Here is a 20669-nt window from a genome sequence, read left to right as displayed (position 1 = left end):
TGCAAATCTATGCTGCATACATTTAATACTTCTCATATGGGTTAGAAAATAAATTGTTTTTAATAGCTCAACATTTTTAATTGGGTTTGCAATGATAATAAATTGTTATACACATTTTTAAGTGGATTTCCTGATTTCTCAAATATTTAACTAGCCACTATATTTTCATGTCTACTAGGAAGCATGCAGACAAGTATTTACATAAAATGGGATGTTATTATTTCTAAATGGCTTTTTTTTTTCACTGACATATTGCTTATCCCTTATGGGCAAAGCTTCATAGAGGTTTTCTCATCTTAATGGTAAAACAGTTTAAAGTAGTTTCTCTAGTCAGAATGATCTTACATGAATCGATATGAAATGTGTGGTCAAACAAAAGGACTTCTAAGTTTAGTAAAATGGCAGTAACCCATTAAGAGTAGCACCAGAGAGATAGATTGCGGGAAAACAAAAGCAACCTAAAGACTAAGTAAATCTGAAAAAATGTATATTTTCTCAACATGTACTTTTTCTATCTTTCTTTCTTCGGTTTCATATCCTTTTCTTTCTTCACTCTGTTTTTCCTTTCCTCTCACAGAGTCTAAAGGAACTGAGGTTGCTGAAAAATTGGTTACTCCTATAGACCAAATGAGGCTTCCTTAGGAAACAAAAAGTACTGGCAGATTCTCCAACTTGACTTTTCCTTTAGTTGTATGAAAGTGACTCCATAGATAAAGAAAAAGGATCAAACAGAATATCCTTTTGGTATAAAATAATGTCACTTAAAGGAGAACATTTCCCTTTACATGGCTGGTATATTCAGTCCATGAAGTTGTGGACATTTTTCATCCATCAGCAAGTATTTATTGTGTGCTAGGAGGTATATATATATAAAAAAAAAAAAAAAACAAAAAAAAAAAAACAGAGTGAATTATAAAAGAAATATAAAACAGGAATCCCATGTTTTGGGACCTTAAAATCTATTCGGAATGATAAAAGACATACAAGTTGAACAGTTCATTAATAATACAAAGCAATATGTTAAGTGCTACAATTATTTCACTTTGTTGCTAATTTTTCCCCAGTATCTCTGGCTGCTGTTTTCTCTGCACTATTACATTTCCTATCTGGTTATTACATAATGGCATTTCTTGAGTCTTGGTCCTGGATTCTCTGTATTATCTCTAGTCTTTAGGAGGCAACTACTTCCATACCCATTAATTTCCACCTATACCCAAGGACATTAACATTTATATCTTCAGGCCATGCTCTCTTCTGCCTCCTTGATACCTCCTCTTAAAAAAAAAAAAAGAAAGAAAGAAAATCCAAAAGCTGACTCATAGTCTTCCTTTCCAGTAGGGCCCCTCTGCCAGTATTTATGTCTTAGGGAATGGCACCAGCATATATCCATTGGTCTTTCTTGACTCTTCTTTCTCACATCTGTCTACTCTTTATATATATATATATACCAGTCTACCAATCTGATCCACACCCCCTATCATGTTTCACCTAGACTAGATTGATGCCTCTTAACTTGTCTAATTTCATCTATGCTGATCCTTTTCAAAGTATTGTCCATATAGCACACAGAATTATTTAAAATTGAAGTTCCAGTCCTATTATCCTATTGCTTAAACATGTCAATATGTCTCATAAAGCCATTTTTTTTGTACATGACCTTTGACAATCTGCCCAATATGGCCCCTGCCTAGCTCTGTCTTTGCTCTGCCTACTCCAGCTATACTGATATTCATGAAGACCCTCCTTCTTGCCCTGTTTCTTCTATGAATGGAAAACTTGTCTTTTTTACCTCAGCTCTTAGTTGTTTTTTTAGCTCCTAACTTATGCGTCATCTTCTCAGACTCTCCTATAAATAGGTTCTTGGGATACAGTATACCTTCCCTTCATGATTCATTAAACAATTACATTTCGTTATGTGATTATTTGTTTGGTGTTGGTCCTTCCATTTGAATGAAGTTTCATGAGAGTAGAAAGTGTATCTATTTTGCTCACTTTTATAACTCTAGTATGTAGCACTGTATCTGAAACACAATAGGAGCTCAAATATAAAATGAATGATTATGTTAATGAATGAATGAATGAACTATGACTATAATAGGAATATAAAAAAATTTATTGAGGAGAATGAGAATAAATGACAGGGAAGAGTTAATGCAAGATATGAAACTTGTGGTAGTCTTGGAAAGAAAGGGAAATTTGGAAGAGACATGGAGTTGAAGAAAGGCATTCTGAGCTGGGGACCAAATGAGCAGAAACCTAGGAAGAGAAATTATCTTCTTTAGGTAAAAGGATGATAACTTACCCAGATAAAGTATTTTGGTTCATTTTTGGAAACAGTGGAGGTAACAGTTGCCATACAAAATTAGTTTTTTATGGATTTTGGAATTTCAGGCAACAGGAGACTGTCTGAATAATATAGATTATTGAGTATGACATTATATATCCATTCAGGGGGTTAAGAAGTTTAGCAATTATTAATTGTTTATGATGGAAAAGATTTCTCAAAATAGAATGCTTCATTTGATCTTTTAAGAAAACAATACAGAAAGTATTTTGACCAATTAGTGACTACTTGTTTTTATTCTGGGGAATTATTTGGAAAAAGCTTAATATTAATGGCCATACCATAAGTGCTTTCAATTCAGGACAGGGTGATAAAGCCTCTCACATATTTTCTTAGTTTTAAAAATCTTCCTTAACTTGCCAATATAAATAGATACATGAATAATGAGACATTGTTAGCTTTGAAGATGTTACCTAACCTCTTTATGAAGCTTACATCTTCTATTTGACATAGATGAAAATAATCAAAAGTAAAAATGGAAAAGAAGTCAATTGTTTCTGTTTTGCTCTATTTCATTGCTCTTCTTTTTTTAAATTCTTGTTTTGTGTTGGTGACCTTTTGTTATGTTTAGGCAAGCCATCCCCTAAGCTTTCATCAGTGATTAAGAAGCATTCATTATATACTCTGTTTGACATGGTCATTACTTAATGCTCACTTAACAAAATTCTACATGACCAAATTATCACAGTGGGTGAGAGAACAGATGGCCAGCTGGCCAGAATCCATGCCTGCTTTGTTTTATGCTTTCTCAAGTCTGCCACAAAGAAGCCACATGCGAGACCTGATGAGGAAATCCAAACAATAACACGCCTGTCCAGCTGTGCTTTCAGTGTCTCAGCTGTGAAGTCTGGGTAGACACCCTTCCCATCTGAGTGCAGCTGGAACATCTCCTACAGGGATTTTGCTGCCTCATGATTAAGATGGCAGTTACAGAGGGCAGATTCCAGAGTAAAAATAGCATTCCTTTCCCCCACCACCTGTCACTGCCTTCAAAATCAAAATCACTATGCCAGATTTCAAGAGAAAGAGCTGTAGTTTTGTAGAAATAGTGCACTTATTTTAAACACCTATTTGTAATTATAACATTATCCACCATCTGATATTTTACAAATTGCCATAGCATTCGAAAAGAAAATTGGACTTGGCCCCAGACTTAAAATTGGGTTGTCAGAGCCCAAAAACAGAAGAAGGAAGGAAATAATAAAAATTAGAACAGAATTAAATGAAATTGAGAACAAAAAGACAATAGAAAAAATTAATGCAACAAAGAGCTGTTTCTTTGAAAAGATCATTAAAATTGACAAACCACTGGCTAGAATCACTAAGGAAAAAAGAGAAAAGACACAAATAAAGTCAAAAACGAAAGAAGAGAGGTTATGACATATACCTCAGAAATGCAAAGGATCATACAAGAATACTATGAAAGATTATGTGGCATCAAACTCAATAGCCTAGAAGAAATGGACAGGTTTTTAGAAATAGACGTCCTTCCGAGACTGAACATGAAGTACTGGAAAATCTAGATAGACCAATCAACAGAAAGGAAATTGAAGCAATCACCGAAAACATCTCCAAAAGTAAAAGTCTAGGACCAGATGTTTTCACTAGTTAATTCTACCAAACATTCAAAGATGATTTAATACCTATTCTTCTCAAAGTCTTCCAAAACTAATGAAGAAGAGGCAATACTTCCTAATTCACTTTATGAGGCCAACAAAGATTATACATCACAGTCAAGTGGGGTTAATTCAAGGGCACAAGGATGGTTCAACATATGCAAGTTGATCAATGTGACACACCATATAAGCAAAATAAAATATAAAAATCATTATGATCATATTGATAGATGCAGAAAAAAACATTTGACAAGATACAGCACTCACTTATGATTAAAACACTTAACAAAATGGGTATTATGCTGTTTTGAAGGAGGGTACCTCAATATAATAAAGTCCACATATGAGAAACCCTCTGCTAATATCATACTTAATGATGAAAAATTGAAAGCTTTCTAAGATCAGGAATGAGACAAGGATGCCCACTCTCACCACTCTTATTCAATATAGTATTGGAAGTCCTAACTAAACAATCAGGCAAGAGAAAGAAATAAAAGGCATTCAAATTGAGGATGAAGAGGTCAAATTGTAACTTTTTACAAATGACATGATTTTTTATATAGAAAACCCTAAAGACTCCACTAAAAATCTATTAGAAAAATAAACAAATACAATAAAGTTGCAGGATGCAAAATGAATGTACAAAAATCCATTATGTTTCTATACATTAACAATGAAATTTCAGAAAAAAGAAATGAAAAAAATTTCTTTTGGAATTACAACAAAAAGAATAAAATACCTGGGAATAAACTTAATGAATCATGTGAAGTACCTATACACTGAAAACTGTAAGACATTATTAAAAGAAATTGAAGAGGACATAAAGAAATGGAAAGATATTCCATGTTCATAGATTTGAAAAATCAACATAGTTAAAATGGCCATATTACCCAAATATACAGATTTAATGCAATTGTAATCAAAATCCCAATGGCATTAAAGAAATAGAACACAAAGTTATCAGATTTGTGTGGAATCACAAAAGACCTTGAATAGCCAAAGCAATTCTGAGAAAAAAAACACAAGGCTGGAGTTATCAGACTGCCTGACTACAATTATACTACAAAGCAACAATAATCAGAACAGCATAATACTAGCAGAAAAATAGACACACAGACTAATTGAGGGCCCAGAAATAAACACATATATAGAGCAAATAATTTTTGACAAACGAGTCAAAAATATACAGTAGAGAAAAGAAAGCCTCTTCAATAAATGATGCTAGGAGAATTGGAAAACTACATGTAAAAGAATAAAACTAGACTGCTATCTGTAACCATACATCAAAATTAACTCAAAATTTATCACAGAGCTACATAAAAGACCCGAAACAATAAATTGGATAGAAGACATAGATGCTAAACTCATGGACCTTGGTTTTAGAGAGGATTTTATGAATTTTACCTCAAAGGCAAGGGAAGTAAAAGCAAAAATAAATGAATAGGACTGTCAAACTAAAAAGCTATGCACAGCAAAAGAAACTATCAATAAAACAAAGAGGCAAACAACTGAACGGAAGAAGGTATTTGCAAACAATACTTTTGATAAAGGGCTAATATCTAAAGTATATAAAGAACTCATACAACTCAACAACAACAACAAAAACAAACCAATGAAAATAAGGGTAGAGGACCTGAAGAGACACTTCTCCCAAGAAGACATACGAACGGACAACAGACATGAAAAGATGCTCAACATCACTAGTTATTAGGGAAATGCAAATTAAGACCACAATTAGATAATTCCTCATACTTGTTAGAATGGCTATCATCAACAAGACAAGTTATAACAAATATTAGAGAGTTTGTGGGGGAAAAGAACCTTCGTACACTGCTGCTGGGAATGTAAATTGGTGTAGCCACTATGGTAAACAGTATGGAGATTCCTCAAAAAATTAAGACTGGAATTACCATGTGATCCAGCAATCCCTCTTCTGAGTATCTGCCCCACCCCCCAAATTGAAAACATTTATTATCTGTAAAGATATATGTACCCCATGTTCACTGCAGCATTATTCACTGTGTCCAAGACATGGAAACAACCAAAGTGTCCTTTGATAGATGATTGGATAAAGAAGATGTGGTACATATGTACAGCGGAATATTACTCAGCCATAAAAAAGTGAAATACTGCCTTTTGTGACAACATGGATGGGTATTGAGATTATCACGCTAAGGGAAATAAGTCAGACATGAAAACTTGAGAATCACATGATGTCACTTATATGTGGGTTATAAAACTGAAAGCAACAAACAGAGATGAATGAAAACTCATAAACATAGACAACAGTTTAGTGGTTACCAGAGGAAAAGGGCAGGGGTAGGGGGCGGTGGGTAAGGGTAAAGAGGATCAAATATTCGCCGACAAAAGGAATTTTAACTTTGGGTAGTGAACACACATATGACGTACTGAATTGTACACTTGAAACCTATATAATTTTGTTAACTGATGTCATCCCAATAAATTTAATTAAAAAATAAGGAAATAAAATGCAAAAAAAAATTTTAATGAAAAGTAAATAAATAAATAAATATCGGGTTGTTGAAACCTGCTAAATGTGTATGTTTGAGGAAGGGCTACAGATGAAAATGCATCCAACCATTAAACTTTAGGATTTGTGGTAGACTATGATTAGTAGTTTGGATTATTCCTAACAGTAGTTCTGTTATTCCTGAAATTAATAATATATTTCAGTTAATCATCATATATTTATGAAGCAACATCAAAGTATCTAGTACTTTATCATGTATATGGGAGTACAAAAATGTAAGGAGTAGGGGTTCCTGTGTACAATTTGTAATCTCATCGGGGAGACAAAGGAGCCCCATAAAATAATTAGAGAAGGAAGCAGTGTTCAGTGAGATGCTAATCATGCAGTAGTGGTAAGTTCACTAGGAGTCTGGAAAAGGTGAAGAGCTGTCAGAGAAAGATTGATGAAGAACATGGAAATTTTGTAGCTGTTTAGAGACACCATGTGAAACAGTGAGATTGCTTGATGCTCCTGAAACTTGGACTCAGATATTTGATTTTTAATACACGTAGAAAACATTGGTGTCTGTCCTGTCTTTAATCTATGCCCCATCTTGTTGAGGTATAGAAGAGTAAACAAATCAAGGTAACTAATGGCAAACTTGAATATTTTACTAATTTGCACCACCTGCTGCTGTGTATTCTCAAGCTTGAGTTGTATTTTGCAATGCATGGCATGTGGATTTTTGACAGATGCACCTCTCGAACAAATGATTTGCAGTGTTGTTTGCAAACAGCTCCCTGATTAAAGAGGGTTTTTTTAGTTAGAGAGAAATTGTTATGATTTCATAGAGATAACCAGAGCTGGCTTTCTAGAATAACTAAGAGAAAAATATTTTTTTATTAAATTGATCAAAAAAGTATTGAATGTCAGTTTTATAGTTAGCTTGAATAGTATTTATGGTTTCTGAAGTTTCATAGGCATTTTCACAGGGAAATCATTACTCTTATTTTAGTGGCCATCTGAAAAAATAAAAGTATGACATTAATTAGCATGATGGTTTATACTTTTGATATTCGTGTTTCTCTTAGGTTTTTGAAATGTTTATCACATTGATCCAAGATTTCAAATGCACCTGGGCTTTGTGTTATTGATTTGAACAAGAAATAATTACTTAATTTCATATGGCATTTATTAATTTACAAAAGGCCTCTAATACTATCCTTAATGTTCTTAGGCATATTATGTCATATATAATTTCCTTAGCATTAGAAAAAAAAATCAAAGGGCAGCATTGTCTTTTATCTTGTGTGTACTAAGTATTTTTCTGTTAACAATAACATTACATAGTTAATCAGTCAGCAAATATTATCGGTTAACTAAAAGTTGCCCCGAAATAGACAACATATTTTGGAGGATTAAAAATAATGTGTACGTACTGTGACTACAGAGTAATAAGACAAATTTTCTTTGGGTAATAAAACATTCAGAGCTGAGAATTTCTATTATGCAAGAGATGGTTTAGGTAGCTTATTCTGGCAGCAGTGTACAAGATGAATGGACCAGGAGAGGATGGGAGACTGTGCTCCATAATAAGATGTAGCTATAGCAATAGTGATCACTTTTTAAAATGATAGATCCTTTTGCTATATTTTATTATGAATTTAAAAAATTTGCTAATGTTTAATAACATATTTATTAAGAAAAGAAGACATGCCAGCTATTGTGACAGAAATGATCCCATGTGTTTATAAAAATAATACATATAAAGACTTTCTTAAAATGTTGGCTGAATACCTAAAAAACATACTGTTATTGGCAAGCCCAACTCTAAACAAAAGTTTTAAATGAATAAATGTCAACCCCAAGAAATCTACATTTTTTTCTTCAGTATTTCCTTCTATCTTGCAGTGCCAGATCTTCCTGGATGCCACCTAAGAAGTCATTCCTAGGCATTGCTCCAAAATTTGACTGCTCTCTTGATATCCAAAACCATCAGAATATATTTGCCACTCTCTGTGATGAGAGCCAAGTGAAATTAGTTTTAACTAAGGTGTTAATTGTTGACATATATGAGCGCTTTGTCAGCCAACTGTAACGATAAATGAGGGTTCTGGTTTCCTCAACTTCATTGCCATAAAAAAAAAAAACTACTACTTGGGGACTATAGTGGTTTAAATAGTACCACTCCAAAATTCACATCTACCAGGAATTTCAGAACGTGACTTTATTTGAAAATAAGTATTGGTTTGCTAGGGCTTTCATAACAAAATACCACTGTGGGTGGCTTAAACAATGGAAATGTATTTGCTCAGAGTTCTCAAAGTGTGAGATCAAGGTATTGGGAGGTGTTTACTCTAGAGGCCTTCTTTTTGGGTTGTACATAGCCTGCTTCTTTCTTTGTCCTCACCTGGCTTTAACTCTGTGTGTACACATCACTGGTGTCTCTTTAGTGTTCAAATTTCCTCTTCTTATAAGAAAAATTGGATAGCATTAAGACCTACTCATATGGCCTCATTTAACCTTAATTACCTCTTGAAAGGTCCCATCTCCAAATGTGGTCACATTCTGAGGTGCTGGAGGTTAGGGCTTCAGCACACAAATTTGGGGGGAACATAATCCAACCTATCACAGGGTCTTTGCAGATATAAGTAAAAACCTTGAGATAAATTCTTAGATTAAGGTGGGCCATAAATCCAATGGCTGTTTTATTATAAGAAAAGGAGAGAACACAGAGAAATGTAGGGAAGAAAACCTGTGAGGATGGAGGCAGAGATTGGAGTTCTGCTGTTAACAAGTCACGGAAGGCCAGGAGCCACGAAAGCTGGAAGAGACAAGGGAGGATTTTCCCCTAGAGCCTCCCGAGGGAGTGTGGTCCTTGCTGACTCTTTGATTTCAGACTTCTTGCCTCCTGAACTGTGAGAGAATGAGTTTCTGTTGTTTGAAGCCACCACATTTGTGGTAATTTGCTACAGCAGACTTGGGAAACTAATACAGACTCGAAAGCACTAGTCACCTCAGTGCTTTCCTGTAGACAGTTGTATATAGAGAGTCTAGTGTTACTTCTTGAGGAGGAGAAAGTTTATTGGTGGGTATTCAAAAAGAAATCTAAATGTTTAGCTGAATATTTGGCTAAATGTTTAGTCCCAGGTTTCAGTTTTCATGATCTATTTAAATATTTTCACATTTAAAGGACAATTTGTTAAATTTGCAAATTCTTTCTTAAAATGGAATGTTTTAGTCTTATTTATAGTTTACTTTCTCAATATGCATACAAAATACTCATAGACCGATTTTTCCCTTCAAATGGCTAAATTTGCATTTTACATTTAAAAGAGAAGGAGTAACAAAGAAGAGGAGGTAGGGGACTGAACAACTAGTGTGAAAAACAGTTTGAAAGCATCAATTACGTGAATGTTCCCTGAATCATTCCTTCTTTTTCAATGAGTTATAAAATAGAGCGCCAATGGCTCAGGATGGCAACTGTCAAAATGTTTAAACTTTATTAAACAATAAAGCAACAGTATAATAAGAGAACTTTAATGTGTTTTTAAGACCAGAGTCTGTAGTGAAGTTTTGGCTCATAACTATTTCTGTTTCATTTTCCTGCTAGAACAATTAGTGAATCCATACTCTTGCAGTCACCTTACTGGCATTTTCTTATTTCATAATCTAAAAAGTACATTCATTTTTAATATCTAACTGCCAGTGTTTTGGGGGCATAATTTTGTAAAATCGACGAAGCTTGTGTACACATGATCAGAGGAGAGTGTTAACCTATTTACTTCTTAATAATCTGCTTACACAGTATAAGGAATTCATGATTTAGGGCATAGACTCTAAATGTGTGAAAAGCTAACCATGTTGCACATGTGGGAGTAACTTCAATTCTTCACCATTGGAATTTTGAGAAGGTGGATGCAGAAAGAGAGCAAACCATATAGATCCATTGTTTTGTGAGTAATTAATCTTGTTGACAAACTTATATGAGCTTGTATAAAAATGCCTGGAAAGCATGTTGTTGAATTTAGTTGTTCATTAATATTGATCATATGTTGTCCCTATTGTGTGAAGAGCTACTTAAAGATTACCTACAAAAGTATGACAGCATTATTGATTTTAAAACTCCCTGAAGCATCTTGTATCTTAAAAGTCCACTTATACTTTCATTGTTAAGAGTGATATTACCAAGTGTTGTTATCTAATCAGATAATTGGACTTTTATGAATACTAATTAGAACTGAAACTCGTAATCACCACTCTGTAGACTTCTTTTGTATACTCGTAATACCAAAAAAAAAAAAAAAGTCTCTTTAAAAAGAGACTTTTGAAATGGAAAGCAATTGAGATTGCCCTTGTCTATATTTTTGTTTTTGAGAGCTCTAAGTGGTTGAGTAATATTCATTTGTTTTCAAATTTTGATCAGTAATTAAAATGTTTTCAAAACAATGTACAAGTTTATGTATAAACTTATACATACTATCGTAATACCAATATATACATATATATACATATATATGTATGCGTGTGTGTGTGCGTGTGTGTGTGTGTGTGTGTGTGTGTGTGTGTATATACTGACATGTTACAGAAAAGATATGAGATGCCCAGAATACATCAAAGTTTTGGTCACAAAAGTTAATGTAGCCACATTACAATCATTTATTAATATAACTGAAGAAATTCTAGAACTAAATTTCCAGAAATCATTACATTAAAAAAAAGTTAATTCTGAGCATAGTATATTCAACCGTGAAGGATAGCTATTTAAATTATCTTGAAAAAATGAAGTGTAAACTGGATAAGTATTTTCTTGTGTTGTGAGCTTGCTCTTCCAGCTGCATTTAAAGCATTTATCACAAATTATAAGTGGAGTGCTCAGTGTGTGATAGGCGTGTAATGAATAAATGATATTTCTCTTGAAATCAGAAAAAAAAAAAAAAAACCTCTATGTCGAATAGGCTCAGGGTCAGTTTTTATAATATCCTCACAGTGTAAGCAACATTACATGATGTAGGTTATGATTATTATTTATTAGTGTGCCAAGACCTTGGCGAAAGAAACCTGGAAACTATTATATGTTTTAAGTGTTCCTATTTAACAACAAAAAGCAAACTTTCTGTCTGCTAAGTAAATTTTGTGAATTGGGACCTTGGGCTACACTTATTATGTTATCTTTATGTACTAACCTGTACTCTGTTTATTTAATCTTGCTCATGCTTTAAGTGAATGTCTTTATATACACAGGAATCGTTAAATTAGGAGAGTAAAATACAATTAATGAGAATATGCAATATTACATTTTTTGAGTATATATTTGGCAAAGAATTAAGATACATGTAGTCATTATGCAAAAGTATACAATCTAATAATTTGTTATTTACAATTGTAATACTATTACATATATAATACTTTTGAAGCTTAAATTGTATTAAAGACAAAAAATATTGGAACCTAATTATAAATTTAAAGCACTTGAAAGTTATAGGAAAGTTACAGAAAGTATCCTAATTAATTATCAAGTAAAAAGCAAAAAGATATTTATATTTATAAACCTAAACTTAAATGGCGTTTAGCCAAAAGATATAATGGTTATCACTCATTATTGCCTTACCCTTGCTTATTTACAATGTATCAGACACCTACTGTGTGCCAACTATGACTCTTACCACAGAGTATTTATTGTCTAGTGGGGAAAAAGCGACATGTAACCATTCATTGCAACACTCTATCACTAGTACTTCAAAAGAGTATGTACAAGGCATATAATATCAGTCCACAGTATAATTATTAAGGCCAAAAGAAAAAAAAAAAGAGAAAGAGAAGGAAGGAGGGAGAAAGAAGCCTGTACTTTGGGCAGGTTCAATTTCTTTCTTATCCTCACAGTATAAGCAATAGTGTATGCATACAATATATTATTACCAAATAATATTGGGGAAATACTCATGTTTGACAATCGATTTTAAACATAGCTGAACTAGAGTACTATCACAGCATAGCAGAACCTATTTATATTTATAATACCTAATATACCCTGACCCATTTGCTGAAAATACTCTGAAATATTTTCTCTTAGAAAGGCTTTGGAGTCCTGTATTATTTATAGGAATGTACTTAGTGAATTCATGCTGATTCTGTTTGCATCTGTCAAGACTAACATATTAATGTACAGATCTTCAACAAGGAAGTGCAGCTTAATGGAAAAGACATAGATTTGTAGTCAGGCAGAGTGTGTTAAAATCTTGGATTTTCCAGAAAGACATGTTACTCAACCTCTCTGAGCAAGGCTGTTTTCATGCCTCTAAAACAAAGATGTACTGGGGAAAAAAATTCTTACAGAGCATACAAGGCATTCTAGAGAGAGGTTAAATCCTTGTCCCATTTGCTTTCCTTCATCCTCACCCTTTAAATGAATATAAATGAATTCCTAGGACTAGGAAAAACACAGTTACAATCTCTGCAATAGGCAATCTTTTTCTGAGACCCAGGTGTCAGCTGAGGTCATGATGCCCTTTGAGTGTAAATAAAATGAGCTCCAACGTTAACTCCTATCTTTTGGGAATCCCAGAGGCTGCACAATGATTGCTAGACAAGCTTCACCTATGCCCTCAAGAAATATCTAGAGTGTCTAGGACTTTAGATATCTCTGTCAGCTCTGTCTTGAGGTTCCTGTATCCACTGGATTCTTGAGTCTCTTGGGCGTCCTGTGCTGCAACACTTCTTCACTTCTGCCAGGATGAGCCAGATGAATAGCACAGTTCTTTCCCCTTGATTTCCCCAAACACCACACACAGGTCTGTGTGTCTAGCAGACTTGAGTGTAGATCTGGATATTTCAGCAACGACAGTTCACACAACAGCTGTGCAAGTAATGTAAACTTGAATTTTAGACATCACAATTTCTTACTAGCTACTTTTCTTCACATATTACAGCCTCGCAGCACACTGATTGACCCGCCTCTCTTCCTAAAGTCTATTTCCAGATCTGTTTCTGGGGTCTCCTCTTCTGGATTTTCCCCATCTACTTCTAAGTTCTTCTCTTCATTATACAGACCCACTAACTTATTCTCAGCATCTAGCAAGTTCTACTTTTCCAAAGATTCAGTAGACTTCAGGAAACAGTCATCTATTCCAGGCTCATATTCCCTTTGCTCTTCCAAGTGACTTCCATTGGTCATCTTCCTTAGAGTCACAGCTTTAACTGCTTCCAAGAATTGGCAGAGGCCTTATTAATTCAGTTTTGTTTTGTTTTGTTTTTTTCAAATCCCTCCTTCACCCAACTTTGTAAGTGGAAGGGAGCATAGAAAAGATTTATTGTCTTTCTCATATAAATTACATCATTCTCTTGAGGGATCAGGAATAGCTTAATCATTTTCAGTTTTAATAACTTTTTTTCTCCAAGATACAATTTCTTAAACCCAATTTTTCTCATATTAGGTGCTTTTTTTGTTGGGGGTGGGGTGGAGGGGGAGGAGTTGATCACTGAATCCTTATTAGGCTGTTTCCTCATTTGAAAAATTGAAAGATTAGACTGGGGGATCTCTAAGGTTTCTTATTGTTTGAAATGCTGTAATTCTTTGACCATAATTATTTAGGTTAATTTTTTTCTTTAGCTATTATATGTATAGTTATCAGTTTCCAGGTAATGAAAAAAATTTGTCGATTTTTTCTCATTTTGAAGTCAACTGATGAATCAAAACTCTATCACTTTTATTTCATTCTCCCTTCATCAATTAGCTGATTCTCTAAGGAGTTTTACTTTTAGAATCACAGATTCTTAGTGTGAGAACTAAGTGCGTTACTCATAGATATTTATTTAAGAAACATTATCTGACCTTCAGTTTTTTAAAAATGTAAAAGAGAACAGTAATGACAAGTACTTCGAGTTGCTGTGAGGAATAAATGAGATTATTCATGGGAAGAGAATTTGTCAATTGTAAGTCACCAACAAATGTTAATTTATTTGAGAGGAAGGAAGAAGTACAAACTGGGAAAAAAGAGAAGAAATATGTTCTGTAACACAGTTTACATCTCTTGGTGATAGAAGAAAGTGATTCAAATTGCCACAAAACTGATCATTGGTATTGCACAGCCTTTCTGTCTCAAACAAAAATTGGCAATGTACCACCTCAAGGGCAGAGGTTAGTTAGTTTAACTGACATATTCTACACAACACAAAACTGCCTGCTTAAGTAAACTTATTGTTTTTAATTGGCATGAAGCTATCTGGAGAAAAATCACTGAAAAAAATTAATTCTTTTCACTTTTTGAAAGTCAGCCCTATCAAGTGAAGATCCAGACACTATCAAGTTCCCACACTGTTTCCTATTTCATGTTCATCTTTATTTGATTCTATATTCTTTATTTGAATTTCACAAAACTTTAAACTGGAAAAAAAAAAAACTGTGTCAAAATAGCTGCTGGAGGAAGGACTAGAATTATAAAGTCTTGCCTCAATGTAAGACAATGTTGCCTAACCCCTAAGTGGTTCCTGTTGTTGGCATCCTAATTCACTGCTCAAGGTGAGGATGCAAATTTCCTTTTCTCTCCAGAAGTCTTTAAATGGTTTCAAATCACACTCAAGTAGCCATTTACTATTGCACTTTTCCAACAGCCTGCGTGATAGTGCTCCCACCCAGTTACCTCAAGTTATCACTATTCTCGTGCTCAATCCTTTCACCTTCCCTCTAGTCTCTGCTGAAACCATTTTCTCTTTTTCTTGATTAATCTTCCCCCAGAAATGAATTTACCCTTTCAATCTTAGTCAGACACTTAGTTTAATTACTCTTTCTTTTTCTGACATGTACATTTCAACTTTCTCTTCAGTGATATGTCTTTCACTTGCAAATGTATTCTATTCTCTCCAATAAAAAAAAAAAAGACAAAATTAGAGAATACTATATTTTTCCTTGGCTTTTTTTCATTTTCCAGAGAGAGCTTTTTTCTTTCTTCAACTTGTCTCTTCCCTTCTTCACAATCTCCATTTTGGATTCCACCATGAGTCAATTACCATCCTCCAGGAAGCCAAATACAGGAAAGAATTAAAAGTGCAAAAGATTTATTGGTGGAAAGGAATCTCAGTGATGGACAAAGGGGAGAGAGAACGAGAGTAGGTAGGATGAGCCTATAGACTGTGACACAAGCCTGCCACCTCTGAAGGGAGAAAAGAAAGGAAGGAAGATTACATAGAAAAAGCTTCAGATTGCCATGTCATTTGTTAAAATCTCAGCCATACTAAAGGGGCACCCAGATTAAAGAATGTGCATTAGAGGAGTCCCAGGCCAGGAGGAACTGGACCAGCTCTACACTCCCAACGTGCTGGCAGCTGGTACTCTCTAAAGGGAGATCAAGTACCACACTTCTCTTGGCTGTCACAGGTACCAGTCACTCTGGTGAAGTTATTTTTTCAAAGCTTAAAAATGATTATCAGCCCCTCTTCTCTATATTTGCAATGTTTGATGAGCTACTTCTTATAGATTGGCAACAATTATGATTCTCCAGAAATATGTTCCACCACAAACAATAAATAGACTGTAAAAGTATTACAATCAGCTGTCCTCTTCACTTGGCCTATGTGGTTGCAGTCATTTGCAAGTTTATGCTACTTCCACCAGCAGGGTACAAAGCTCTTCTGTGTTGATAACTCCAGAAATTGCTGTTCAGTATTAGTTTATAAACATGCAGAAGATATTTTACAATTTTGAGATCTTAATAACAACGCTTAGCACTATTATTTTTTTGAGTGCTCAGTGTGTGACAGACATATACTGAGTATTTTATATGTATGAACACTTTTTATCTGTATCATTACCCTCTGAGGTGGATTCCATGAGTATTGACATTTAACAGAAGGTGAGGCTGAGGCACAGAGAAGTTAAATAAATCCTCAATGACCACATGGCTAGGAAGTGGTGAAACCAGGATTCAAACCCAGGTCATTGATCTCCAGAGCTCATACGACTAGTACTTTTCCCGTACCACTCATACTCAGAACACCTTTCTCTATAAAACAGTTAATTGCAAAATGTTAACCCAATGTCTACTGTAAAGCATGTGTATTATGCAGCAATATTTTTTTCTGTCTTTCAGGTCCCTGCATCCCTAATCCATGCCATAATGGAGGAACCTGTGAAATAAGTGAAGCGTATCGAGGGGACACATTCATAGGCTACGTCTGTAAATGTTCTCGAGGATTTAATGGGATTCACTGTCAGCACAGTAAGTTATCCGTGCTCATTTTGCTTTTATTATTATTGATTGTACAGTATGCAAGCCGTTATCATTCTTGTTTGTAGTAGACTAATAGAATCTTTGAGTGGCAAAGAGCCCTGACAATTGGCTAATGCTGCTTCTGTCCCATTGAATGTGCCACCTCCCCCGCTGAGGACTCCAGGACTCTTTTCAATCTCCTCCCTCCCCTGTGTCATGGGGGCTACCAGTCTTCTCTTGCCCTTGCGATATCATTCAGGCAAATTTGCAAAATGTCGCTTTTTATAATAAACTGATACCTGTCTCATATTTGCCCTGAAGCTACATTCTTTGAGCTTCCCAGACAGAATTCTGTTGATTAGGTTCAGAGATGATACTCAGAAAAGAAAAAAAAAAAACAAAAAACTTCGCACCCCACTCTACCTATAAGCCAGTTTCTTCCCCCTTAACATGTTGGCATTTTTAACGTGAAAGTCTTTGAAAGTTCAATAAGTGTGTTATTTGCACTTCTCTCTTTTATCCCATTCTTATTTATCCTGGAAAGTTAAACAAAATATGTCCACTTGTGATGATTTCTTTGTAGAAGTATGGTTCAACAGAAATGCCAAATGAGAGGGCCCCTGACTGCTGTAGGAGTTCAGCAAGCAGGGAGGCCACAGTGGACTGTAAGCTGTCAGGGAAGGCTCTCTCAGAGGCTGCCACTTGTAAGCTGAGTCTTGTCGGAGGGATAAGACATTGATCTGAGAGAGGAGAACAGGGCAATGGCACATGATGGGAAGAGTGGAAATAGGAGCTCTGAAGATTGGAGTGGTGGTTAAGACCATGATGTTAGAAACAGGTAAGGCAAAGCTGGATGTCAGCCAGAGCCACATTTCCGATCACTAGCAAAAAAATACAGTGGGCCTCCTGGCTCTGAGACTTTGGATGCATTTCATACTTTTCTGAAGAGTGCCATCACCAGGAGTTTGTGGAATTTCTATAGAAGCCTGTTAGAGTACAAAGGGCATTTGTGCTCCTTTTACAATGAGCATTTAACTGCTTGTAATTGTCTTTAAGAGCTCAGATCACAAACAAGGAATTTAGAGGCTCCTGATTTTTCTTAGGCCGGGTCCAGAGTTGCCAAGGCTCTCTCCCTTACTATAACATCACTGCTCAGTCTTCGCACGCATGAACACAACACCATCCCAGAAAGACAGAGACGGGAGCCCAGAATCCTGGTGCCTTTTATTTAATTGACATTCACTTAATACCATCAAGAGAATATTACTAACTTTATTTATTTACAGAATTTTATAATACAATGCCAGAGCAGTGCCCAGAAAGGGACAGTCTGACCATCCCACTTGAGCCATTAAATGAAGTGAGAACAGAATTTTCATAATCGCGTGTTGTCCAGTGTTCAGAAGCAGGAATTGCATGCAAGGTCATATCATTCTAACTTTCTTTTCCTATGATGCAAAGCTCCATGAAGGAGAGTATGAGAGTATACAAAAGCAGATTCTTACTGTTAAGAATCTTTAGAAGGACAGTATTTGAAAGGCATGTGTAGACCATAATATCACTTAAATATTTCACAATTATCAACCCTCTCACCCTAACCTACTGCTGATGTCAATATGAAGTTAAGATTGGTCCTTAAACCAGAGATGGAAAACTCCAAACCTAAGTTTTAAGTAATAATATCCATACAACAATAGAAAATTATTTTCACATCTCTGGGCCTTGTTTTCTCCATATTGTGAAGAAATGTTTAGTTTCAATTATCTTTAATAGCCTGGAAGTTCCATTGAAGACATCAAGTCATCACGTGTTTGTCCCAAGATAGGCAAGGTTGCCTTAGATAGATGGGACTGGAGAGGTATCCACCTGTTTCTGACTCTAGCTTATCGATTGGTTATGAATCCTTTTGAGAAAACCATCAGGTTTGAAGAAATAGAACAAATAATTCTTGTCTCCATTCTCCATGGTAGAACGGCCAAGTCTTTTCTTTCAGACCTTATGCCATACTCACATGAGCTCATTAATCCACATAATTATTTTGAATTTCAAGCCTTATTTTGAAGCACAAAAATATCCTCCCCCTTACAACACTTGATCCTGGTCCCTCACAAGACCTTAAACCCATGTTAGGAATTGCAATGGGAAGCCAGAGGCTGAGTGATTGAATTCAGAATGGAGATTTTGTGGTCTAAACCAACTGGTCTCCATTCTCTAAAGTGCCTCACTATTAGAAGGAACAGAAGATGTAGAAAAAATGATTTTTCCTAGACTTGGAATCAGAGACATGGATATGAGACCTGACCTTTACAGTTATTGGATAAGTGACCTTGAGCCAGTCACTTGACCTTTCTGTGATTGAAGACATATACATGGAGAAATTGAACTAGAAATAGATTACTTTGTTTCACACAAGCTAGGAGAGTGTTATGACTAAATGGGTAGCTTGCTTACTGTACAAAAGTTATCAAGTCTTCCCCCTTTATAGATGAAATTGGAAAAAATTAGATATTAGGAAAGAAGATTTAGAAGTTCTGGGAGTCCTAAGAGCTTTTCTAGGTAGGAGAAAACAAAAGCGGCTCTTTTAACCCCTTGCAAGAACTGCTAGGTATTCAGGTTTATTTTTCACATTGGTGATAGTTTAATGCCCCAGGTATGCTCTAGAACCTTGCTACTCAAAGTGTGGTTATGCATCAGCATTACCTGGAAGCTTATTAGAAATGCAGATTATCAGGTGCCAACTCAAACCACCTAAATCTGAATCTGTATTTCAAAATGATATTGATACCCAGTCAACTTTGATGCATATTGAAGTTTGAGAAATATCGTTCAAGGTTTTCAGTAGCTAAACATAATCATCTCATAGATTAAGATAGCAAATTCTGCCTTCAGTTACATAATAATACATTATAGGCAAAATATTTATTATGGTTTTTACAAATCAAAACTGTATTGAAAATCAATGAAAATGAAAATAAAAGGTATATTCATGTATTATGAATATTTCATTTGGGAATAGAATTGAAAAAATTCTTCAGTCATCCATATATGGGGGCATATAAATTTAGTTCTGTATGACAATATGAATTAAGTATCTTTTGGAATATAGCTAAATAGTTCAAGAATTTTAAGTTTCATGATACGGAAGTGACAGATACATAGTTAATAGGTATAGTTTAACAATTATTTTGTCAATATGTTACAAATTAGGAAAAAAAATGTTTCCAGTGACAACATTAATATTACCTACATGTCTTTTTTTAAAATAAAAGTTAGTAAATTTTAGTTTTTAAAACAGTTTTAGATTTACACAAAATTGAGCAGAGAGTTCCTATATATCTCTCTTCATAATAGTTTGACCTATTATTAAAACCTTGCATTAATATAGCATATTTGTTATAATTGATAAACCAATCTTAATACATTATTATTAAAGTCCATAGTTTATATTAGGGTTTCACAATTTATATTGTATAGTTCTGTGGGTTTTGAAAAATACTTAATATCACATATACGCCATAGCCTCATACAGAATAGTTTCACTGACTTAAAATCTTCTATGCTTTGCCTATATCATTCCCTCCACCCTTCCCCTAACTCCTGGCAACCAGTGATTTTTTTTTACTATCTCTATAGTTTTGTCTTCTGCAGAATGTCATATAGTTGGAATCCTACAGTATGTAGCTGGAATCATGTAGACTTTTCAGACTAACTTATTTCACTTAGCAATATGCATTGAAGATTCCTCTATATTTTTTTGTGACTCAATATCTCTTTTTCTTTTTGCACTGCTGAATAATATTTCATTTTATGGATGTGTCACAGTTTGTTTACTCATTCACCTACTGAAGAAAACTTTAGTCGCTTCCACTTTGGGCAATTATGAATAAAGCTGCCATAAACATTCACGTGCAGGTTTTTGTGTGGACCTAAGTTTTCAACTCATTTGAGTAAATACCTAGGAGGGTGACTTTTGGGTTGTTTGGTAAAAGTACATTTACTTTGGAAAGAAAATGCCAAACTGCCTTCCACAGTAG

The 20669-nt window shown here is 34.7% G+C and overlaps 1 protein-coding gene across 1 annotated transcript in view; it reads left to right on the top strand.

Moving 5' to 3' along the window:
* Positions 1–20669, top strand: part of EDIL3 (EGF like repeats and discoidin domains 3) — a 371930-nt gene that overhangs the window by 161751 nt on the left and 189510 nt on the right. Inside the window, exon 4 of the mRNA XM_006913200.1 lies at positions 16516–16644. Coding sequence (XP_006913262.1) covers positions 16516–16644 — 129 coding nt within the window. The remainder of the gene's footprint in view (positions 1–16515; positions 16645–20669) is intronic.

Source organism: Pteropus alecto, unplaced genomic scaffold (assembly GCF_000325575.1).
Source record: "Pteropus alecto unplaced genomic scaffold, ASM32557v1 scaffold20, whole genome shotgun sequence".
In the NCBI taxonomy this organism is placed as follows: domain Eukaryota; kingdom Metazoa; phylum Chordata; class Mammalia; order Chiroptera; family Pteropodidae; genus Pteropus; species Pteropus alecto.
This window is presented reverse-complemented; position numbering and strand designations above follow the sequence as displayed.